Raw genomic sequence first — 26,789 nt, 5'->3', positions numbered from 1 at the left:
GCACTAGATAATTACTAATTAGTTGCTTGAAATTATTCTGATTAATCAGTCAGGATTTTTTTTAATGCAAGCATTTTATTAAAAAGTATGCTTTATTTCTTGCATAATTCTCTCCTTCATAAAAAGTATGCTCTAAAATTGCATTTGCCACAAACACATAGCAGCAAGTCTTATTATATGAAGATCAAATTGAACACTTTCAAGGCTACTGTCAACGCCAAGGGATAGAAGGCTGAAACTGTCAAGTGTCCATTAGATTCCTAGAGTGTGTTAAATTCATATTATCCACTAGATGGCAGTACAGACAACAAGATGAACTGACTGGTTTATATCAAACATTTATCTTTTTCAAAACATTTTATTAAATTTATTAAAAATCAAATAACACTCCATACAAGCAAGTTAAATTTTACAAAACTAGGTTCAAATCAAATCAATCATCATGCCAATAATGAAAATAAATATTTTCAATACAAGTTTTGCATATCGTTGATGGCTCAGGTTCTGCATTATCAAATAAGAATTTTGAGCTTCCAAAAAGAACACCAGAAAGTGACAGTGAGATAGATGCTGCATTATGTGAGATTCAATTAAAAGAGATAATACAATTATTCTGTGTTTTCTTTTCAGGGGCTCCCAAATCATGATTGTGCTCCCAGACCAAGTGAGCTCATATATACAGATCTTGCAAAAGAAAATTTCCAGCACTTAGATTCTGTGGTCTCTGATACTCCACCATATTTACACCTTCTGCCTCCACCATACCTTTAGCTGTGATTAATATTACACTCAGTCAATGAATTAACGTAAAATATGCATGATAAGGCAACTAGTCAGTCATTCACCAACCCGCTATATCCTAACACAGGGTCACGGAGGAGAAGGCAACTAATCCATCATAAAATTTATTGGAAACTACTTTGATCACTGTTGTAGCCCTAATTCGGCACAAAAGTAAAATACACCAAAAGAGGTCTATTTGCAGAAAAAATCATTTACAACAGATTGTGCATACAACAGATGACAAACTGTACAACAGATTTAAAAAGAAACAAAAACACAAAAACCCATTAAAATTTTATTACACTATTACAAGTAATTCTATTACATGGTTTCCTCCACCTTTAATACCATAAATAATTGCTAGAGAATTAATAAAACTGCAACTTTTATATACAGTGATCCCTCGCTATATCGCGCTTCACCTTTCGCGGCTTCACTCTATCGCGGATTTTATATGTAAGCATATTTAAATATATATCGCGGATTTTTTGCTGGTTCGCGGATTTCTGAGGACAATGGGTCTTTTAATTTCTGGTACATGCTTCCACAGTTGGTTTACCCAGTTGATTTCATACAAGGGACACTATTGGCAGATGGCTGAGAAGCTACCCAACTTACTTTTCTCTTTCTCTCTCTTGCGCTTTCTCTGATCCTGACGTAGGGGTTGTGAACAGGGGGGCTGTTCGCACACCTAGACGATACGGACGCTCATCTAAAAATGCTGAAAGATTATCTTCACACTGCTACCTTCTGCGCAGCTGCTTAGTGAAGCGACATGCAGCACGGTGCTTCGCATACTTAAAAGCTCGAAGGGCACATATTGATTTTTGCATGTTTGTTTTTCTCTGTCTCTCTCTATCTCTCTCTCTCTCTCTCTCCCTGCTCCTGACGGAGGGGGTGTGAGCTGCCGCCTTCAACAGCTTTGTGCCGCGGTGCTTCGCATACGTAAAAGCCAAACAGCCCTATTAATTTGTTTGCTTTCTCTGTCTTTATGACAGTCTCTGCTCCTGACACGCACTCCTTTGAAGAGGAAGATATGTTTGCATTCTTTTAATTGTGAGACAGAACTGTCATCTCTGTCTTGTCATGGAGCACAGTTTAAACTTTTGAAAAAGAGACAAATGTTTGTTTGCAGTGTTTGAATAACGTTCCTGTCTCTCTACAACCTCCTGTGTTTCTGCGCAAATCTATGACCCAAGCATGACAATATAAAAATAACCATATAAACATATGGTTTCTACTTCGCGGATTTTCTTATTTCGTGGGTGGCTCTGGAACGCAACCCCCGCGATGGAGGAGGGATTACTGTACAGTATTATTACATAATGTATACATATTTATATATGCAGTGGCTTGCAAAGTATCCCCCTTGTGTTTGTCCTGTTTTGTTGTATGGCAACCGGAAAACTGGTCAGGACTAAATAAAGATTTGATGGCACTAAATACAGTGCAAAGCACGATTCATTCTGCCAGAGATTTGAGACTGGAATGAAGGTTCACCTTTCAGCCGGACAATGACCCTAAACATACTGCCAAAGCTAAAGTGGTATGTATGTATGTACAGTGGTGTGAAAAACTATTTGCCCCCTTCCTGATTTCTTATTCTTTTGCATGTTTGTCACACAAAATGTTTCTGATTATCAAACACATTTAACCATTAGTCAAATATAACACAAGTAAACACAAAATACAGTTTTTAAATGATGGTTTTTATTATTTAGGGAGAAAAAAAATCCAAACCTACATGGCCCTGTGTGAAAAAGTAATTGCCCCCTTGTTAAAAAATAACCTAACTGTGGTGTATCACACCTGAGTTCAATTTCCGTAGCCACCCTCAGGCCTGATTACTGCCACACCTGTTTCAATCAAGAAATCACTTAAATAGGAGCTGCCTGACACAGAGAAGTAGACCAAAAGCACCTCAAAAGCTAGACATCATGCCAAGATCCAAAGAAATTCAGGAACAAATGAGAACAGAAGTAATAGAGATTTATCAGTCTGGTAAAGGTTATAAAGCCATTTCTAAAGCTTTGGGACTCCAGTGAACCACAGTGAGAGCCATTATCCACAAATGGCAAAAACATGGAACAGTGGTGAACCTTCCCAGGAGTGGCCAGCCGACCAAAATTACCCCAAGAGCGCAGAGACGACTCATCCGAGAGGTCACAAAAGACCCCAGGACAACGTCTAAAGAACTGCAGGCCTCACTTGCCTCAATTAAGGTCAGTGTTCACGACTCCACCATAAGAAAGAGACTGGGCAAAAACGGCCTGCATGGCAGATTTCCAAGACGCAAACCACTGTTAAGCAAAAAGAACATTAGGGCTTGTCTCAATTTTGCTAAGAAACATCTCAATGATTGCCAAGACTTTTGGGAAAATACCTTGTGGACTGATGAGACAAAAGTTGAACTTTTTGGAAGGCAAATGTCCCGTTACATCTGGCGTAAAAGGAACACAGCATTTCAGAAAAAGAACATCATACCAACAGTAAAATATGGTGGTGGTAGTGTGATGGTCTGGGGTTGTTTTGCTGCTTCAGGACCTGGAAGGTTTGCTGTGATAGATGGAACCATGAATTCTACTGTCTACCAAAAAATCCTGAAGGAGAATGTCCGGCCATCTGTTCGTCATCTCAAGCTGAAGCGATCTTGGGTGCTGCAACAGGACAATGACCCAAAACACACCAGCAAATCCACCTCTGAATGGCTGAAGAAAAACAAAATGAAGACTTTGGAGTGGCCTAGTCAAAGTCCTGACCTGAATCCAATTGAGATGCTATGGCATGACCTTAAAAAGGCGGTTCATGCTAGAAAACCCTCAAATAAAGCTGAATTACAACAATTTTGCAAAGATGAGTGGGCCAAAATTGCTCCAGAGCGCTGTAATAGACTCATTGCAAGTTATCGCAAACGCTTGATTGCAGTTATTGCTGCTAAGGGTGGCCCAACCAGTTATTAGGTTCAGGGGGCAATTACTTTTTCACACAGGGCCATGTAGGTTTGGATTTTTTTTTCTCCCTAAATAATAAAAACCACCATTTACAAACTGCATTTTGTGTTTACTTGTGTTATATTTGACTAATGGTTAAATGTGTTTGATGATCAGAAACATTTTGTGTGACAAACATGCAAAAGAATAAGAAATCAGGAAGGGGGCAAATAGTTTTTCACACCACTGTATGTATGTATGGATAGATGGATGGATGGATGGATACTTTATTAATCCCAAGGGGAAATTCACATACTCCAGCAGCAGCATACCGATACAAAAAATAATATTAAAGAGTGATAAAAGTGCAGGTAAAACAGTTTAAAGGAAAACATCTGAAAGCCTTGGAATGGCCTAGTCAAAGCCCAGACCTCATTTCATTCATTTGAGAATCTGTGAAATGACTTGAAGATTGATGTACACCAACACAACCCATCTAACTTGAAGGAGTTGGGAGAAGTTTTGCCTTGAGGACTAGGTGATAAATCCCATGGCTAGATATGCTAAGTTAATAGAGACATTCCCCAAAAGACTTGCTGCTGTTATTGCAGCAAAAGGCAGCTCTACAAAGCATGGACTTTGTGGTTAAATTTCAATAGTATTTTTCAACAGAGAGTAAATTTATTATTTAGAGTTTGACTGTTCTGAATTTCTAAATTTTAAACATACTTAACAAATTGTGCAATTTTAGAATTATTAATTTTCAACTCTAATAAACTGATTCAGTTTAATTCTGAAATTTGTAGTTACAGTATGTTAAGTTTACAAATTGTAGTGAAATTCTTACTTCCATACAAAGTGCAATATTTCTGAAATTGTCAAATGAACTTCAACCTTTCACAATTAATATTAACACAAAAATATTACAAATTTTCTGTTCTCACTATTTAATAACAATGTGTGTTGTTGCAAACCATTAGTAATCTCATTACTTTGTTCCATTAAGATAAGGTATTGTGAAAATACAACTTATTTTTTCAAAACACTGTCTTGCACTTCATTTTCAGAAAGCAGTTGCTTTCATAAGTGACACTGCATTTACTAATTCTACAAATTATAGAAAAACAAAACAAAAAAAGGAATTTGTCAGAGGCAATATACAATTGTAGGGCACCAGATTATATCAGATGGCAAATCAGCAGTATCGTATGTGGTAAATCCAAAGAGGGAAAGATGATTATAGCAGTGTAAACGTGTGTATGGTTCAAACTTTTATACATGTAGATGCACTACTTTACAGAAAGTAATTTAGCATTAGGTGCCATCAAGTACATGGATCATTTTAAACATTCATACTCTTTATAACAAGAAGTGTGCCTAGCAAAATGGATAAACTACACACAGAAGCATGCAATAGTCACTTCAATGGCTCTCCATGACTCTAAGTAGGATAATTAGATTTGGTGGGACTTTAGATTAATTACTAGTTGAAAATGGCTTCATTTACCAGATACTGTATCTGAAATTAATTATACACTGAAAAATCAAAGAAAATAAAACTCTGCTTATAAGTCTTGTTATTAATCACACACCAACAAACATATGGTTGACAAAAGTGTGAAGAAGTTATATTTATACATGCACAAAACTTTTATATATTAAAAAAAAAAAAAATTCAAGAAGGAAAAAAAATGCAATGCCATTTTGTATTTAACAGCTGGAAACTACCATTGTACTTCCAGTCTATACTGGATGTTGATCTTTGTAAATAGCAGCATGTTGGACTACAGTTCAACAGGATTGTGATTCCAGTGTCATCTGTATCTTTTTTTCTCTTGATCATATTTATGTTTTGTATACAAAAACTAAGTAAACCCCTGATCTTCCCGGCTTAGTTAGAAATGATTAAACAACTTCCTCCAAACAATGTGGCAGTAGAAAGCATCTGTAGCCAGGGGGCATACAATACACAGACATTGCTGCAGAATGCTTATGATCAGTACATGGCAATATTATAAAGATTATTAAATAAGCATTCAAACTTGATTCAACTTTCCTATAAATCATAACTTTGTATTGCTTGGAGAGCCTAAATACAGAATTGTTTTATCATATTATGGACTTGTTACATTTTTACTTACAAAAACAGCTTTTAATTACATTTACTCCCTCCCTCCTTAACCCTTATCTCTCTACTCTTTACCACTGCCTTAACAACAGATAAGCTACACTGCTGAAAAAAAAATTAAGGGAACACTTAATCGCATGTTGGATCTTGATGCACGAAATATTCACGTGGAAATCTTCACTGAGTAATACTGTGTAACTCATTGAGAACTAAATGATATAACAACAGTCAATGGAAACCAAAATTACCAGCCCACCGAGAGCTGGATTCAACATAACACCAAAAATCAAAGTCAAAAACTGAAATCATGGGCCAATCCAACATGTGTGAAATTCATCACAGCAACACATAACGTGACTCAGTAGTGTGCAAGGGCCTCCATATGCCAGTATGCACTCCTGACAAAACCTGGGCATGCTAATGATGAGACGGTGAATGTTGCCTGGGGGAAACACAGGCCCAACTGCACCAGTGTAAGGTCTGACAACGGCTCTCAAGATTTCATCCCAGTACTTAATAGCAATCAGGGTACTGTTGTCTAATATGTGGAGGTCTCTGCGACCCTCCAAGGATATGCCTTCCCAGACCATCACTGACTCACCACCAAACTGGTCATCCTGGATGTTGTTGCAGGCAGCATAAAGTACACCATGGTGTCTCCAAACTATTTCATGTCTGTCACATGTGCACAGTGTGAACCTGCACTCATCTGTGAAGAGAACGGGGAGCCAATGGCAGAGCTGTCAATTGTGTTATTCTCTGACGAATGCCAATCGAGCTGCATTGTAATGGGCTGTGAGCACAGTTCCTATTAGAGGATGCTGGGCCCCAATGGTACCCTTGTGGAGTCTGTTTCTCACATTTTGGTCAGAAACATGCACACCAGTAGTCAGCTGGGGGTCATTTGGTAGTGCTCTGGCAGCGTTCCTCTTCCCACAAAGGAACAAATACTGGTCCTGCTGCTGGGCTGATGCCCTTCCACAGCCCTGTCCAGCTCTCCTCGTATAACGGCCCATCTCTTTGCATCTCCCCCTTCATGATCTTGAAACTGTGCTGAATAATTGTGTTTTAGGGATGCTTCGACTGAATGGCCACAAATCTAAATCAGCCAATCCTTTCTACAAAAGACTCAACTGGTAAACTGGATGATCACAAAAAATGATCTTTTCAGCCACTGCTTATTTTTTTTTGGGTAGTGTACTTCCTGCACTATAAACAAAGAGCAGTAAGTCAAGGCATGCCTTTACCAGATAGCGGGAGATGACTGGAATACTAGCCTTTACATTAAAGAAAGTGCAGTAATAAACTAAGGAAAAGGAATTGGAGAAGTCATCCCATGCAATTAGACAAACGGCAAGAAAAGCTACTTTATTTCAGACCTTTTTATTTTGTCCTTTAATTAAAATTGACAGTTTGTCTTAGTTTGGATCACAAGCTTGTGTTAAGTACAACAGTTTACATTTTTAATTGGAAACATAAAAGATAAAGAGTAATTTGAAATTGCTCTTTAGTAAACACCGGGCTTGTTAGCTTAACAGCAAAATATGTCTTTTATTTGTATACTTGATAAACATCTAATGAACAATTGATACATTTACGGCTTTTTTAAAGAGTTGTATTGTGTTTATTATTTGTGTGTGTCACACAGTATATGTTTTGTTTGTCAAGAAACAAATAAGGCATTATTACAATAGTAATCCATATTTATAACAACACATCAAGAATTATGAATGTGAAGCTGGCACACTAAAGAAAGAAAACAGCTGTATAAACATGATGAATGTATATTTTAACAGTAAAATATGTGGCACAATTAATGACTAAAAATGATGGTTCATTAAAAAAAGTTGGTCCATTAAATGTTACTCTTCAGTAAGTGTTACTAAGTGGCTAGTATTTCCCAATGTACAGTCAATATATAAAGACTACACACTCCTGCCAAAATCACAGATTTTTTGTAATTAAAAAAATGAAACCAAGATAAATCCTGTCAGAACTTATTTCACCTTTATTGCAAAATTACAATCTATACAACGAAAATGAAAACAAATCAAACTGTTTATTGAAAAAGGGAAAAAAAATACAAAAAAACTGGATGCATTAGTATGCACCCCATTTAACACTAGAATTACCAGAGCCTACGAAAAAACTCGTAGATCCGTCCCACCTTAAAATGCTTCGCACTTCTCCGTCAGCGTCTTTTAAATGTGTTGATAAGCAGCAAACAGCAAGCAGTCTGCTATCACATCCCCCCACCGGCACACAGTTTTCTCAGCTCAAGTCTGCTTACCTACTTGTCAGTTGCTTAGAGCTGTATAGAGTGAGAAGTCATGCAAAATGACACCTTTTATAAATACTATATCGTTATTTGGAACACTTGCATTTCATGTGTGTTCCGTGTCTACAACGATCTATGCACAGTAAACACATTGTTAAAACAGAAACGTCTTTCATGTTTTAGTAATAATTGACAAAATGTAGGCATGAAGTATATAATGTATGAAGCCTGAATTCCAAATATCTTTATACACTTTCACAAAAGATAAAAGAATAACAGAACAAATGCGCCTTTTTCTAAGGCTATATCCGAAGAAAAAGAAACCAGGTTAGTGCTACTTGCTGTGCTGCCTTCTTGGGTAGTATACTGGTTAGAGCTGCCGACTCCAACTCATAAGGTTCTGGGTTCGAGTCTTAACGTCTTCCAAAATAAACGTTTTGAGTAGTAAGCTGTTCTTATTGTTAATATTATACAATAAAAGCATACATTTGATTTGCAACTGTAACAGCCGCTGTAAATGTATAGTACTTGTCCAAGTTAGTGTCTTTTTTATAGTTTTACTAGTTTTACTTTATTTACTTATCTTCCTACAGCATAAAGTCACAAGTATACTGCAGAGCTTCCTCTGTTTGATCGTCAAGGGCATGCTCACAAATTACACGTGTAATGCCACGAAAAGTACCTGCTGACACTTTTGTACGCGAGCAATGGTACGAGAATGCAGTTAGACTTTTTTTGGGCACATACACCACGCTAGTGTTTAGATCTGGACGGTGTAGTGTTGGCGAGCTCTGTAAGCCGTGTTGTTTCTTTGAAGGACAGGTGATTGGCAGGATGACGCCGGACTTTCGCCTTTACGCCTGGTGCAGCTGCGTTGTTCTTATATGTGAGGGGACGTTTCTTGCGGGGATGGCTTCTGTTTTCTCCGATCTGAGTTCACCTCTGTTATAGCGCGTCTTTATATGAAAACAGCAGTGTCAGATTGGGGCGAGCGTGAACGCCAACTTTGACAAGCACTATAAATTTACAGCGGTTGTTACAGACGTAAATCAGATATATGTTTTTATTGTATAATATTAACAATAATAGCAGCTCTCTACTCAAAACGGCAAACTTGAGAAGCTGCCAGCATCAAACCCAGAAGCTCTTGATTGGGAGGCAGCAGTTCTTAGCATTGCACCACGCAAGCAGTCGCATCAACCGCTTACCGCAACCTGCTTTCTTTTTTCTTCAGTTATATTCTTGAATAAAAGCGCACTTGTTCTGTTATACTTGTACTTGTGAAAGTGTTTATTTGATATTTGGACTTCAGGCTTCACACCAGTCATTCTCAGTCACACACACCACTCACATCCACGTCCACAGTTTTCCCAGTCTCGTTCGCGCACAAGTTCTGACACGGTTTTATATACAATCATCAGATTCAAATGTTAACAGTTCCCACACACAACAGCTGACTCCCAATCAAGAGCTTCTGGGTTCGATGCTAGCAGCTTCTCAAGTTTACCGTTTTGAGTAGAGAGCTGCTGTTATTGTTGATATTATACAATAAAAACATACATTTGATTTACGTCTGTAACAACCGCTGTAAATTTATAGTGCTTGTCAAAGTTAGCGTTTACGCTTGCCCCGATCTGACACTGCTGTTTTCAAATAAAGATGCGCTATAACAGAGGTGAACTCAGATCGGAGAAAACTCAAGCCCTCCCCGCAAGTAATGTCGACTCACATAAAAGAACAACGCAGCTGCACCAGGCGTAAAGGCAAAAGTCTGGCATTATCCTGCCAATCACCTGTCCTTCAAAGAAACAGCACGGCTTACAGAGCTCGCCAACGCTACTCCGTCCAGATCTAAACACTAGCGTGGTGTATGTGCCCAAAAAAAGTCTAACTGCATTCTTGTACCATTGCTCGCTTACTAAAGTGTCAGCAGGTATTTTTCCTGGAATTACTCGTGTAATTTGTGAGCATGCCCTTGACGATCAAACAGAGGAAGCTCAACAGTTCACTTGTGACCTTATGCTGTAGGAAGATAAGTACAGTGATCCCTCGCTATATCGCGCTTCGCCTTTCGCGGCTTCACTCCATCGCGGATTTTATATGTAAGCATATTTAAATATATATCGCAGATTTTTTGCTGGTTCGCGGATTTCTGCGGACAATGGGTCTTTTAATTTCTGGTACATGCTTCCTCAGTTGGTTTGCCCAGTTGATTTCATATAAGGGACGCTATTGGCAGATGGCTGAGAAGCTACCCAACTTACTTTTCTCTGTCTCTCTTGCGCGGACTTTCTCTGATCCTGACGTAGGGGGATTGAGCAGGGGGGCTGTTCGCACACCTAGACGATACGGACGCTCGGCTAAAAATGCTGAAAGATTATCTTCACATTGCTATCTTTTGTGCAGCTGCTTCCTGAAACGACATGCTGCACAGTGCTTCGCATACTTAAAAGCTCGAAGGGCACGTATTGATTTTTGACTGAAAAACAAACTCTGTCTCTCTCTCTCTATCTCTCTCTCTCTCATTCCCTGCTCCTGACAGAGGGGGTGTGAGCTGCCGCCTTCAACAGCTTTGTGCCGCGGTGCTTCTCATACTTAAAAGCCAAACAGCCCTATTGATTTGTTTGCTAGAGATTGTTTTCTCTATCTATGTGACATTCTGTGCTCCTGACACGCACTCCTTTGAAGAGGAAGATATGTTTGTATTCTTTTAATTGTGAGATGGAACTGTCATCTCTGTCTTGACATGGAGCACAGTTTAAACTTTTGAAAAAGAGAGACACGTTTGTTTGCAGTGTTTGAATAAGTTCCTGTCTCTCTACAACCTCCTGTGTTTCTGCGCAAATCTGTGACCCAAGCATGACAATATAAAAATAACCATATAAACATATGGTTTCTACTTCGCGGATTTTCTTATTTCGCGGGTGGCTCTGAAACGCAACCCCCGCGATGGAGGAGGGATTACTGTAAATAAATCAGCTCACATATTATTTATTTGGATCAAATAAAGACGCGCTATAGCTATTTATCTATCCCCTTAGCTGTTTTTATATATATTATATAATAACAGTTATAAAGACACTTGTTCATGTTAATTGCAGTCTCAATTGTTAAAAATAATATTTTAAAAGGAGCATCCCACTTGAAAATACAACTATCTGACTGACTGACAGTGCATACCACTTTATATGGTTAAAAAGAAAACAAAATAACACTTTCTTTCCAGCGGGGAATCGAACTCGGGTCTCTAAGGCGCAACAGGCCTGCTGTGCACTGATTGGCTGAGCAGTCTGTGTCAACTATCCGCGACTTAGTATGTATCATGATCGTGATTTAGAGAGAATAAAAGTGAAAAAAAAACGGAAACTTTTACAAGTCCTATAAATGTACACCATGTGTTACAGATGCAAACCAAGTGTATGTGTGTATTGTATAATATTAACAATAAGAGCAGCTCATTACTGAAAACAGCAAATATAGGAGGAAGTCGGGATTGAACCGGGGACTCTTGATTACACCGGGGACGTTTGATTACAAGTCAGCAAATCTTACCACTACTCTACGGAAATTGTTGTTTTTCTTTAACCTTTTGTGAAAGTGTTTACTTGATCTTTGGACTTCAGGCTTCATATATTATATAGTTTATGCCTACATTTTGTCATTTACTACTAAAATATGAAAAATGTTTCTGTTTTAAAAATGTGTTTACACAGATTACTGTAGAAATGGAACACACATGAAATGTGTGTGTTCCAAATAACAATCTATTATTTCCACTCTAAAACTCTAGCAGTTCAGTCACTCCCAGATAATCAAACAAGACATGAGCTGGGAAAACTTACTGAGCGTTCTACGACGGCGGGGGATGGAATAGCCGGCTTGCTTGCTGGCTCGTCTCAATCGGCACATTTAGAAGACAAAAGAGAGGTGAGAACGGTTTTAAGGTGGGCCGGATCTACAAGTTTTTTCGTAGACTCTGGTAATTCTAGTGTTAATAATCAAGGATGTGGCTATGTTCAGCATCAATCAATCACAAGAAGTCTCATCTGAAACAGTAGGCAGTATACATTTAACACCAATTAATGTGGCTCTAACTGAGCTCAGATAAAGTTTTTCTGTTCCTGTAGGATTATCCTGATATCCTTTGAGTTGCAACATACTCCAAAAGTCATGGTCCGCAAAGAGCTTTTAAAACATCAGCAGAATCTCATCTTTGGAACATATCAGCCAGGGTAGGTGTACAAAAAAAGTTTCCAAAGGATTAAACATTCCATGGAACACGGTGAAGACAGTCATTAATAAGTGGAGAAAATATGGCTCAACAGTAACTCTACCAAGATAAGGCATAAATAACAGCATATCATCAGAAGAACACCACAATCACAGTGAAGCATAATGGAGGCAGCATCATGCTCTGGGGCTGCTTTTCTTCATCTAGAACTTGGGCTTTAGTCATGGTGGACGGACTCATGAATAGCTCCAAGCATCAGTTTATTTTGGCACAAAACCTTTAGGCATAAGCTAGGAAGCTGAAGATGAACTTCACCTTTCAGAATTGTAATGACTAAAAGCATACATCAAAATCAGCAAAGCAATGGTTTCATCAAAGGAGGATCAATTATCTGGAACAGCCCAGCCAGAGCCCAGGCCTTAATCCAGCTGAAAATCTGTGGGGAAACCTTAAGAGAGCTGTGCACAGGAGATGCTCTCATAATTTGACAGATTTGGAAATATTTTGCAAGGAGGAGTGGGCAAAAATCACCAAGTCCAGATGTGCCAAACTGATAAGACTCTTAGCCAAAAAGACTGAGTGCTGTAATAAAATCAAAATGTGTTTCAACTAAGTATTAGTGTAGGGGGTGTGCACCCTAATGCAATCAGGTTTTTTTCCTTTTTCCACTAAACAATTTCTGATTTGTTTTCAACTTCTTCCCAAAGACTGCAATTTTGCAATAAGGGTGGAATAAGTTCTAACAGGATTTCTCTTGGTTTCAGTTTTTCCTGCCACATTAATCCTGGCAAGGGGGTGTAGAATTTTTTTATCCACTACACTAATGCAAATAAATCGCACAGCAACAAATGGTGCAAATCTGACAAAGTAATCTCTCTCTGAAAAAACAGATTTGAAAAATGTGTGGTTAAAAAAAATCAACTTTAAAAAGTTTGTATGAATGAACATATCTTGAATTATCTTGATGTTAACATTTGCTTTTTATATAAAGCCTTTCATTACTTATTGCATAGGGGTCTTCACTCTGTTAAGTGCTTGTGGTGAAGATCAGCATGGAGGATACAATTCTACCTGTCTGCATATGCAGTGGTCCATTAGGACTCATCCAGTTGCAGAGGGATGGCACAAAGTCCTAAATTGAGGAGTTTGATGGTCGGCTTAATTGGTGTAACAGTGTTAAATGCCAAGCTGTAGTTGTCTCATATTGCAAGGGATAATGGCACCCACTGAGGACTGGTTGTGATGATATGCAAATTGGAGGTAGTCAAATCTATCTAGAATTTTTGTTTTTAATGTGCCCTAGCATATCATCATTTCATCACGATTGAAGTAAATGCCATTTCTCTGTACATCTACATTTATTTATTTGACAATGCCTTTATCCAAGGTGACTTACAACATTTATGATACAATTCATTTTCCAAAAGGAGCACGGGCAGGTCAAGTGACTTCCTCGTGGTCATACAGTGTCAGCAGCAGGATTTGAACCCACAACCTCAGGGTTTGAATTCTAAAGCCTTACCCACTACACCACACTCCCATATTTTGATGCTATGAGAGGACACACCTCTTATGAGGGAGCTCTGTGATGCTTAAGATACTTCAGACCAAATGTTGTTTGCTATTTTTATCTTTAAGCAACATAAGTAGTCTCTTAGCAAGTAAAACGATGATGCAACAAAAGCTGACACAGTCAGTTCATTCCACAGCAACCTTCTATCAGGTTGGTTTGTTTCCTCAAGCATTAATTTTGCAATGAAATTCCTAACAATAGGCCTGAAACAAGATCCCAGGCTTCTTCAGAAAATTTATCTCTTCTTGTGAATAGTAAGAACCAGCTTAAGAACAGCATCTTTTTAATTTTCTGCTTGCCTATGATGTAGCTTCCTCTTACATTTTGTATGTTATCTTATCAAGCATCCCTTTCTCCTCACCAGAGATCCTAGTTATATGCGTGTTTCCAAATGCCACACTTTTTATAGGGATGAAAGTGGGTATGTGTACGGGGGAGGCTGGGTGCCAATAGGGATGGGTTCTATTACCTACAAGTCAAAAACAGATGATCTATGATGATGCCCAAGCCAAAGATCACTACAAATGCCTACTTCTTATCCTGTTTAAGTAAAAAGTGAAATTTAAAAGTTATTCTGTCTGAGAGAACAGGCTTACTAATTACGAAACATTATGCAGTACACCAACTGCTTTATAACTGTGCACGGATGACTGCCACCCAGAGTGTGAACTTAGTGCAGGGGAAGAATATGTGTGCTTTTCATGATCCTTAGAGCTATGTTGACTGGAGATCTGTGTTCTCAACAGAGCTACGCACATCAATCTACTCTATGGGGGAGAGGCCAGAAAAAGAACTATTAATGGTGCCCTCCATAATGTTTGGGATAAAGACATTTTCCACCTGTGCTTCACAGTTTAAAATTAGAAATCAAACATGATTAAAGTGCACATTGCAGACTTTGAAGGTATTTCCATACATTTCGGTTACACCATGTAAAAATTACATTTTAAAACATGGTCTCCCCACCCCCCATACCCCCATTTCAGGGCACCATAACGTTTTGGACAATTGGCTTTACAGAAGTTTGTGATTACTCAGGTGTGTTTCACTGCTTTATTAGTGCAGGCATAAGGTATCAAGGTTTGCTTCTACCTACAGACTACCTTTGGAGTCTGTAGTTGCCGTTGTTCAACATGAGGCTGTGGCAATAAAAGTCAAGAAGCCATTATTAGGCTGAAAAACAAGAATAAAGCAATTAGAGACAAAGGTAAAATCCTAAGATTACCTAAATCAACTGACTGGAATGTCATTAAGTAGGAAAAACGGACTGGTGAACTCACTAATTACAAAGGGACTGCTTGTGACTAAAGAATCCTCACTATGGTAAAGAAAAAGCTTCAAATCCCTCTCCAACAGATCATTAAGAGTCTTCAGGAGCAGATGTGGATGAGTCTACTATCCACATAAGACTTCATGAAAGGAAAGAAATACAGAGGCTACACTGCAAGATAAAAATCACTAGTTACCCACAAAACCAGGATGGCTAAATTACAGTTTGTGAAAAAGGACGTAAAAGAACCTGTAGATATCTGGAAAAGGGTCTTGTGGACAGACGAGACAAAGATGAACCTCTGTCATAGTGATTCCAAGAGCAAAGTGTGGAGACGAAAAGGAACTGCCCAAGATCCAAAGTTATACATGATGGTGAGGGTGTTATGGGTTTGGCATGTATGGCTGCCACAGGTACTGGCACACCTATCTTCATCGATGATATAACTGAAGATGGCAGCTGCACAATGAATACTGAGGTGTATAAAAACATCTGATCTGCTCAAGTTCCAGTAAGTGACTCCAAACTCACTGGATGGCATTTCATCCTACAAGAAGAAAAGTGATTCCAAACATATTGCTAAGGCAACACAGGAGTTTTACAAAGCAAAAAAATGGAAAAGCCTTGAATGGCCAAGTCAGTCATCCAAGTTAAATCCAACTGAGCATACCTTCCATATGCTGGAGGGAAAACTTAAGGGAACAAGGAAGGACCCAAAACAAGCAAAAGCTGAAGTTGGCTGAATCAGATGCTTGGCAGAGCATAACCACAGAAGATACTCAGCACATGTGATGGCTATGAATCACAGACTACAAGTACTCACTTCATTTAAGGGACATGAAACCAAGTACTAAATTTGAATGCTTTAATATACTGACCATTGCTATGCCCCAAACATTATGGTGCACTGAAACTTGGGGGTCCATGTATAAAAACTGTTGTCATTTACACATGTGGCATTAACACATTAAAAATTTCTGTGATTAAATTTTTTTTTTATTTCAACCTCTAAATGCTTTAACTTAATCCATTCAATTTCACTGTGTTTCACACGTGGTTAATGAAGCAGTGCCAAATAAATCCAAGTCTATTAATAGTAGTAGCAGATCACAGCTACAAAGGAATCTCAGCCCATCTTGACAAACAAAACTTCCATACCATTCTTCTGTCTACCTGAACTGCACATGCTTCACTCATCTTCGACTAACAGAATGCAGAATTCTAGCAATGCTTTTTTAATCTTGTCCCGCTATAAGCCAACAATGGACATAGTCACAGATGTACAGGTTCCTTAATACCAGAAAGCTAACCACTCACTCACACATGCGCATGAGATAGCAGAAGTGCACGCCAATAAACGTCTCCTTCAAAAATGAGGTAAAAGAACATTTTTAAAACTTTGCTGGCCTTCTCCTTCTTGCCACTTTCAATCTAGTGCCAGCAAGTGAGCAACTCTAAAGGACGCAGGCAGGTAGCAGATGACATATATCCCTTTGCGTCCTTTGTGGGGTGACAACCATAATATTGTCCATGACCTTCCAAGAATGCTCCTATACCTATCCTATCCCCCTTCATTTGCACCTGAAACGATGCAGGTATGTACCATTTCATGGGTATTTATTTTAAAAGTGAAAAACTAACAGCACAAATTTCAATTATCATCAGCTGGACAAAAAAAAAAAAGAGAAACCTTTACTTCCACACAGAAATGATGGGCACCTAAAACTAAACTGCTGTTAAGTGAGTTGCATCCTCACAAAGACATTGCCTGCTAGGGCTATAAAATTGTGCACACAGGTGCACCAGTCTTCTGGTGACAGCTAATGAACAAGAGGTTAAGCACACTTGTAGCTTCAAGTGAAAAGAACTGAAAAAAAGGTACAGGTATGCATTTACTCCTGAATATGCTGATGAGTAAATTTAATCCACCCAGTTCAGTGTCACAGGGAGTCAGAGATGATCATCACAACAGTATTGGGTTTTTGTCATGATTCTGACCTGGAATAAATTAGTAATGAATATCCTCAGTGTTCAAGGAAATATATTTATTTTGATTATAAGTATGGGTTTAATATCTCTAATAGAGGGAAATGTTACGCAAAAGTACTGCACTGTTCTTAATGCATTACAATATATAAAATATTTTGTAATTTAAAACTACATTACATATTTATTCTAGTGTAAGTAATTTAACGGAGTTAATTTTAAAAACATTTTCCCAAAACTAGTCTCTTACTTTGTGCTGTTGACTAATTAATATTGACTCTTCATTCAATTGTTTCTGTTACACAAAACTTCAATAAAATACTGTAAGTGGAATAATTTAATATGCCTAGGCAAGTGTTTAGATTATTTCTGCTTTATTGAAATATATTAATATGTTTAAAGGAAATACACATAAATATTCATTGTAAATGTAGTTAATTTCAATTAAAAATTGTAATTGTGTGATTAATCACAGTTACATTTTTTAATCAAACTGCAACCCTAAAAATAAGAAAAAAAAAATATTGCTCTTTATCAAAAAAAAATAAAAATTTAATGCTGCAAGATTTCATCTGTACCTTCCTCTTCACCCTCAGCTTCACTGAGTACCTCATGACGAGGCTGAATTCCAAAAGATGGCCTCCGAAGTGGCTTCCGCCTCCTTTTAACGCGTGAGTACATATCCATGTTTTCCTAGAAACAAAGGGGAATTAAAACAAAATTTCAAATTATTGCTATACACATATAAACATTTTCTTGTAAAATCAATCAAGACAGCATAGCTGCACTAATGAGACCCACCACCAAAAACTCTCTAATATACTGACTATAGTACATACTACAGGGTATACTACCCAATTATTATATCAAAACAGAGATTCTAATGCATTAATTAAAACTGCAAACCAGTTGCAAATCTCACCTTTATTTGTAAATCTTGCATTATCTCAAATCTAAGCATATATGAAAGACCACAATTTATTAATTTTTTTTGTGGGATTATTCTATTCTCTATAGCATAGAGAAAGTCTCTGGGGGGAAAAAAGTAAAAAAGTAACAGAGGGAAAATATATATAGTTACTGAATAATACAATATTAAGTTCTTCAGAAGACTTGAAAATTATATTGAACTATCAGGCAATGTTATTACTTGGTTTATATCCTTCTGACTAAATCAGTTTTAATATGGGGGGAAAAGACTAATGGCAATTATTTATTTCCATTATGGGTTCAGTTCTTGGACTAATATATTCTCTAGGTTAAATATTAAGAGATCCATTTTTTTCTGTAGATGATTTAAGTGATAATTATTAAATTCATCTATATGTCAAGATGGATTTGTGAGTGCAAACAAAGGAGATGATCATTTAATTATGTGAACTCCAAAATGCTAATGGAAATTCAGAACCAATTAGCATGTAAACATGACAAATTAAGGATAAGCTAAGTGAGTTTACCATTAGGACACTGAAGTAAATTTTGTCCATTTGCCTCTTAAAATGGGGCTTTGCAACAATATGTGAATAACAAATTAAAAATCAGTCTTTTCAAGCAGTAATGGCCACTATACACACTAGTAATAGCTTTGCTACATTATCAATTTAATAATATCTAGATAAAGGAATTAATTTCTATCAAAAACACTAAAATTTCTGGGCGACTCCAATTTTTGAACAGTAGTGTATTTCCCATGTTGACTCAAAGCACAACATACAAAAGCATTTTATCTCTGCTAATGTGAATTATTAGGTTACTATCTAGCACTCTATCCTGTTAAAGTTTGGGTTTAAAGGCTGTGGCTTTTTATATTTATTAAACAAGCAACAAACATTTGAGTAACATTAAATAAAAGAGATTATATTTTTATCAAAGGCTAAAAAATACTTTACCTGAATTGCTATATGTGAAATTGGAAATGTTAACACATTATGTTACAATTTATATTTATAATTGGTACATTTTTACCGACTCCAACTCTAGTAACCTAATAACTGCTTCTGACCGCTGTATAAATCTCTAAATCCAAATCAATATATTCAAATCAACTACATCACTTATGTATCTGAACCAATCAATATCACATATCAACAATGTTATGTCTAAACAGATGTATCTAAATCAGTGTCATAAATGCTTAGGGCAACAAGCAAAAATGCACTCAAATTAAACAGCTGTGTCCCTTAAAACACATGGGCAGGAGCTACAAAGCCTTCAAAAACGTGTAATTTTAGCAATAGTTTAACATAATATTATTGTCACTATTGCACAAAAAATCAATCTTGAAATTAAGAAAAAAGCTAATTTAACATGGTCCTATTTACAACTGTGCATACTCATTATGAAGTATAGTTTATGGTTTAATAAAATATTTGGAAAGAGATGGGAGAGAGAAAGTAAAAGACTTACAATTACTAGACCTACTAATGATACACTATGTTCACTGCCGTAGTGTTATAAATTATTGGCTGAAATCCCAGGCTTTGAATATCAAATTCAGCAACAATGGATTAGAATTTTATTATTTTTCACATAAAACCTTTAGTAAAATGAATGTGGCAACTGTAATGCAGAATTATACTATAAAGTGACAATTGAAATACATTTGATACCACTGACATATGAAACAACTTCTGTGTATATTTCAAATAATAGAGCTCAATAAATGTACTGTAATATCTAAACACACTTATTCAAATGAATATACAGTGGATTCAGAAAGTTTTCAGAGCCCATCACTTTCTGCTCACTTTATTGTGTTGTGGTTTTACCTTTAAATGGATAGCTCTGCGATTTATCAACCTACACTCAATAATAATCAGAAATATCTGCAAATTTACTTAAAAATTTCAAAAACCGAAATCTCTCATGCATATAACTATTCAGATCCTTTGCTGTTGTACACCATAATGTGGTCAAGTGCATCCTTTTTGTTACCCTTGATATGTGTCAAGAACTTCATAGGAGACTGCCTATGGCAAACTGAATTCATTGGACGTAGTTTAGAACAGCTCACACCTACTGTATGTACAAAGTGCCCCACCATTCACACTTCACGCCAAAACAAAAATCAAGCCATGAAATCTGAGAACTCTTCATAGACCTCCACAATGAAGTTATGTTGAACCAATGGTCAACAGAACTAATAGAGCTTCCAAAATCCTCTGCTGAGATGGGAGAACTTATCGGAAGGGTGATCATCTCAGCAGCACTCCATCAATCAGGTGTTTATGGCAGAGTGGATACACATAAATCATTCTTGAGTAAAAGGCACATGGCAGCCGCTTGAGGTTTATCTAACAGCTTTGAAAGCACTTGGAAAAAAATTCTGTGGACTGATGAGACAAAAACCCTTTGGATAGAATTTCAAAAATGATGTCTGGCAAGACTAAGCACTGCTCATCACCATCCTTATGGTGAAGCATGGGGGTGATGGCATGTTGGTGCTTCTCAGCAGCAGGGGCAGGGAGATTGATCAGAATTGAGAGAAGGACGAATGCAGCCAAATACAAAAAGGTCCTTAAAGAAAACAAGCTGCAAAGTGCATGTGACCTCAGGCTGAGGTAATGGTTCACCTTTCAGCATGACAATGAACTGAAGCATACAGCAAAGAGAATGTTGAAGTGGTTTCAGGACAAGTTTCGGATTGTCCTTGAGTGGCCCAATTAAAAGATAGACCTAAATCCTCACAAAACATGTGTGGAGAGTCCTAAAGATGGAAAGTTACAGATACCTTCTATTAGTGCTGGACTATATTGACAAAATTCGATATCACGGCATTTAACCAATATATAATATTTACCGATATTCAAATGTGTGTTAAACAAAGATATGTCTCCAAAGCAAAATTATTATATATCAAAAAGGTGTATTGCAAACTTTGCACAATATTTCAAAATGTAACTATTTCCAGAAAGAGAATTTGCTTTTATTTACATTATGTTTAATGAAGTATTCTTTTAAAACAATCTTAATAATACTTGCAGACATTGTTATAAAAGCACCAAACGATATTTTAATCAATTTTACTGTATACTACTGAAAACATTTCAAATGTGCAAACTGCACACAAGAAAAAACCTATAAATTCAGTATTCTGAGAACTGTCACAGGTTGTGGAACAGAAAGCTTATCCACACAGTGGGCTTGAGTAACGCTGTAAGTCATATAACAACGTTTCCACCTGTGCTAAATGCCATTTCAGACGGGAAAATAGTTGTAGGAATGTAGAAGTATTTCTTTGTAAGGTGACATACTCAATGTACAGTGCATGAGGAAAGTATTCACAGCGCATCACTTTTTCCATATTTTGTTATGTTACAGCCTTATTCCAAAATGGATTAAATTCATTTTTTTCCTCAGAATTTTACACACAACACCCCATAATGACAACGTGAAAGAAGTTTGAGATTTTTGCAAATTTATTAAAAATAAAAAAATTGAGAAAGCACATGTACATAAGTATTCACAGCCTTTGCCATGAAGCTCAAAATTTCATGTTGTCATTATGGGGTGTTGTGTGTATAATTCTGAGGGAAAAAATGAATTTAATCCATTTTGGAATAAGGCTGTAACATAACAAAATGTGAAAAAAGTGATGCGCTGTGAATACTTTCCGGATGCACTGTAATTTGGTTTTATGTGCTTGGTGTGTTTGTGTGTGTCCTGCGGTGGGTTGGCACCCTGCCCGAGATTGGTTCCTGCCTTGTGCCCTGTGTTAGCTGGGATTGGTTCCAGCAGACCCCCGTGACCCTGTGTTCGGATTCAGCGGGTTGGAAAATGGATGGATGGATGGATGGAAAATGGATGGATAGATGGTGCTCCAACATTGTAAAGAATTTTACTCACAGTCTGCATCAGCCATTTGTAGACAGTTTTGCAGCTCTTTCTCCAGCTGCACGTCTGCTGGCAAGCCAAATTTCTGAGCTTTTAGAGCATTCTCAACCTTGCTATACATGGAATGTTCAAGAAACACCATTATACATCCCAGGTCTTAGTGACCTGAGAGGTATTGAACATTGATGATCTAATGCAGAAGTATCGCTCTGCACTGCCTCACTCTGTGTTGTTTGTCTACCCACTGCCTGCTTCTGCATCTCTCTCACTCTGCAATCAATAACACACACTCTTTAAAGGGCTCATAGTCCTGATAAGCATCACAGCATTTGTTTGAGATGGGTCCAGAGTCTTTTTTCTTGTCTCTTACCTAAACTCATAAATATCTAAATAATAAGCAACAAGACAAAAGCAAATGTAATAAACATATAGATAACAAATCATGAAAAAATATGTTTTGTGTGAGCACTTTCAAACATAACACTGTAAGTGTGCATGTAAGAATACAGACAATTTACAGCATAGAAATTTAAAGTGATACTGTGTAGAGGCCATGTGTTTTTGTAAAGTACTGTCTAATTGCTTATCAAGATTTGCCGAAGATGACGCAAAGATGTAATTGTTCTTAAAGGGGCTTCAACAAGGTACTGAATTAAGGGATAGAATAACTGTATGAAAGAGCAATTTCTTTTTTTGATTTAATAAATTTGCAAACTTTCCTGAAAAAATGGTTTCACTATGTCTTTATGGGCAACGGAGTGTAGATTGATTGGAAAAAAAAGACCTCTGAAAACTTTCTGAATCAACTGTATTTTATATATAAACAGATAAATTGAAGGCAATATGTACAGTATATATAATATTCAAAGTCTGACAATGACACAGCACCCTATTTTAGGATCCTCATTAATTGCATGTCACTGTGACTTTCCAGTATTGCTAATGCATTAGGTACTATATTATCAGCCTGGACTGTCTCATGCTTCAAAGCAGTATTATGAGCTGAACAATACAATGCGAACAACTGATTCAATATTTACTGTATATTGAAATTACAAGCATATCATTTCATTACTATTATATAAGAAGCATTACTTTTTATTTTGACTTCTGAATATGCACCTTAATTAGACACAAAAATTGTCCATTTTAGTAGTTGTAATTAAACAGCACATGGTACTTAAAGATGTACATCCCTCAATCCTGCACTAAAATTCAAGGTAAAAAATGTTGCCAAAACGAATATGCCAAGTTAAATGGCAAGTGTGCTATAGGATTTACAAGTGTATAGGCTAGTCTAGGTCATCTTATTCACCAAACTTTAGCCCAATTTTGTTGCCAAATCTATTGGTATGCCACTTTAATAAAATAGGCTCTAGTTATCAAAAAAAAATTTTACACACCCTTCACCAGCATGAGAAGGTTTGACCCCCCCAAGAAGGCCACGTAAAAACTCCTACCTGCCTTGGAACGTACCCAGGGGGTGTAATGGAATTCTAATTAGATACTGTACCTGAAATTTTAAAACAATTCTCATGGTGGAGCAGCCTCATTTCATGATATCTGTAACCTTCCATTTTTAAATCAGACAGCAAAAGGGCTTACCACATGGAAAAAACAAACTAAGGATAAGAGACTGTGTTTTGGAAGTAAGCTTCTGTAAATAATGCATAAAATACTTCTGCAGCAAATTTTAGAATAGTCTTAATTTTATGCTTACAAACTCTGTATCCGTCCACATTCTTAGTCGCTCCACCTCTCTGTTCTGCCTGATGTTGCTCATACTGTCCATTTCTTGAAGAACAGCCTCGGCTGTACTGTAAAAGACAACACAGCCCTGTGTAAATTCATCTAGTCAGAATATAAAAAAAGCTATCTACAATCAGACACAAAATGTATCATAAATTAATGATAACAATTTCTAAAAAAACACCACGTTTTATTTCAAACTGCATACAGTCAGATCATATTTTTGAACACATATATATTTAGAGAGATAGTTGGATTATTTCAGTTGATGGAATTCATAAGCACTCTTGGTTTTAAATTAAAAAAATGTTTATTTTTACTTACTAGCTATACTTTTAAGATGTAATACTGTGAAAGAATATTCAATGCTGTCATGTGACAACTTCTAAATTAATATACTACAAAACTAATCTTCAAAACTACTGCACATAATACCAATTTGTGCCGATAAACTGAATCAATGTTTATTTAGCAAGGGCCTAAAAGGCCAGAAAGAAAAAGGGTTTGTATAAATGTATGAATTACTAATAAAATTATTTTCAGTTAAGACAACAAACATTAGCAACACAGATATACTTATGCAGTGTAACAGAAAATTAAACAATAAAAGTGAAGGTACAGAGTTTGGCTTGTTAAGGAGTAATTGCTGTTAATATTATTAAAAAATAAAAGCAGGCATTTACCAAATATGTTTTGTTTAGATATGACTAGTATTCCAATCATTCTTAAGTTTAGTTCTGGAGGATCAATATGCATGTTATATTCCTTTTTTAATCTATTACTAAGTACTAACTTAATCCATCTTGTTAAATTACTTGATCTTAGGATATTATTTAAAATGCTAAAAATGCTCTGCTTTACTTCTCTAAAATTCAAAACAATATGTGCATTTTACATAGAAAAACTGTTCCCCTGGAAATTAGTAGTTAAAAATGATTTCCTATTAGTTTTAAGCAGCCTTCATATGTGATAAGCAAAATTATGAAAATTGTACTAAATTAGCAGCTGTTACTGTTCTAATTAGAAGTGGGCTATATGGCCAAAATCTTATACCACAATATAATTAAAAAGTATCATGGTTAAAGAATATATATCACACTATATTCTTTATGCATATACTTTCAGACAAAATCTAGTTTAGGTCCTTCTGTTGGCATTGTTGCAGAGGTTGACAGTGGGAAGTTCTAGTGAGGGGCTTCTTTTAAAAAGGACAAATTTAATCAACTAGTGTAATATTAACAACCATATTAATAATACATTTTATTTACAGTATATAGCACAATTTTCAGGTTTCAGAATGAACAAGAGAGAAAATGCCAAAAAAGATCAAATACACAACATTGGACACAAAATAATATCAGCATAAAACATCAAATAAAGACAATTATAGGAAACACAAAGCTTTGAACTAAAGTATCATACAAACTCACAATAAAAGGCAAAAATTCAAGAAAATACAAGAAAATGCTGAACAAGTAACAAAATTTGTAATACAAATGAAAATCATCCCGAGTACCTGGACAAAGAGGTAAACTGAAAGAAGGGTCAGAAAGTCAGGGTAAATTAAATGCATTCCTGGACAATTTTTTTTTATAGATAGATAATAAAAAAAATATTCAAAGAGATATTCCTCTCAATTCCATTGTTTTTCCATTGAACAAAAACAATCCAGCCTAATTAGATTTTGATATTGCCTTTAAAAACATACTTATCAACATGAAGAAAAATTATATAAAAACAAAACAAAGCAAATTTAGATCTCCACAGACTAAAAACTATCTAAGCAGATGCTATCAAACCAAGCCGTGCTATACAGCCTAGTAAAGAAAGTTTTCATACTTGTCACACAACAGATTTTCAAAATCTTCATTCTACAGAAATTGATGTTGATGGAGAATTTTTTAAAAGGAGATGATTAATATGTTAATGAACGTATTAAGTTATGTGCCTTACGTAGTCAGATTACTTTTTAAAACAACAAGTAACTTAATACAATAAGTTTTATTAAAAGAAAAAAAAAAAACACTAAACTGGCTTAAAAAAAAAAAAAAAAACACACACACAACCAAATATGCATTACTACATTACTTTGGAAGCTTATTCCCGTCACTTAAAAATATTAATACTGCATTATATTTGTTCTCTTTATCTGAACATGTTGTTTAGAAAAAAAAAAAGAGTATCCATTGAAAAACGGATAAAGAAAAATGCTGTAAACTAATCTGCTTATGCAACTGGCTGAATAAACAATCAGTGCCGTCTTCTTTTGCAATTTTTTATCATTTTAAGAGACAGATTTATTGGCAGAACCAATCAAAATACTACACTAATTTGCACTGTGATGTGGCTCAAAATAAAAAAGTGTTATTTCCGCTTTATATAAAAATATGAAAATGCCTGAAGAAAATGCATAACATTTTTATTTCTATACAGTTAATTTGAATTTCTTCAAATTTAATCAGTTGAAATGCAATGAATGACCTTTAAGACAGGCAGACGGTTTTTAAGCAATCAACAGAAGTTGTGATAATTGTGTACATGTTTCTTTCAACTTACAAGGCTTAATTTACTTTAACTTCTACAGAACATCTATAGGTTGTAACCTATTAGTTGTTCCCTGAAGAAGGTCAATTTCTAATATTCTGAAATTTCCTTCTTTTTTCAGTTTTTGCTAATCTAAAGTTTAAGATTAAACCACTAGCAGTTTACTGCTTACCTACCCTGTCACCATTTAGGTCATTCATTGCATTTCAACTGATTACATTTGAAGAAAAACTAAGGTGTTCTAAAACTTTTGACAGGTAGTGTTAAAAGAAAAGAACAAAAAGGCACACCTCAAAACATGGAATGGCCAGCACAGTCTCCAGACTTAAACCCCATTGAGTTAGTTTGGGATGAACTGGACAGAAGGGTGAAAGAAAAGCAACCTACAAGTGCAACATATTTGTGGGAACTTCTGCAACAATGTTGGGAAAAGCTTTTTGACCAATATTTGGTTACCCTTATTGAAAGAATGCCACGTGTGTGT

At 36.3% G+C, this 26,789-nt stretch overlaps 1 protein-coding gene across 1 annotated transcript in view; it reads right to left on the bottom strand.

Annotated features, from left to right (window-relative positions):
• Positions 1-26,789, bottom strand: part of atad2b (ATPase family AAA domain containing 2B) — a 313,933-nt gene that overhangs the window by 173,656 nt on the left and 113,488 nt on the right. Inside the window, exons 5-6 of the mRNA XM_028798864.2 lie at positions 23,733-23,829; positions 17,758-17,872 (exon numbers count right to left, since the gene is read on the bottom strand). Of these exons, the coding sequence (XP_028654697.2) occupies positions 17,758-17,872; positions 23,733-23,829 (212 nt within the window). The remainder of the gene's footprint in view (positions 1-17,757; positions 17,873-23,732; positions 23,830-26,789) is intronic.

Source organism: Erpetoichthys calabaricus, chromosome 3, assembly GCF_900747795.2.
Source record: "Erpetoichthys calabaricus chromosome 3, fErpCal1.3, whole genome shotgun sequence".
Classification (NCBI taxonomy): Eukaryota; Metazoa; Chordata; class Cladistia; order Polypteriformes; family Polypteridae; genus Erpetoichthys; species Erpetoichthys calabaricus.
The sequence above is the reverse complement of the archived record's forward strand: the minus strand, read 5'-3'. Positions and strand labels throughout refer to the sequence as shown.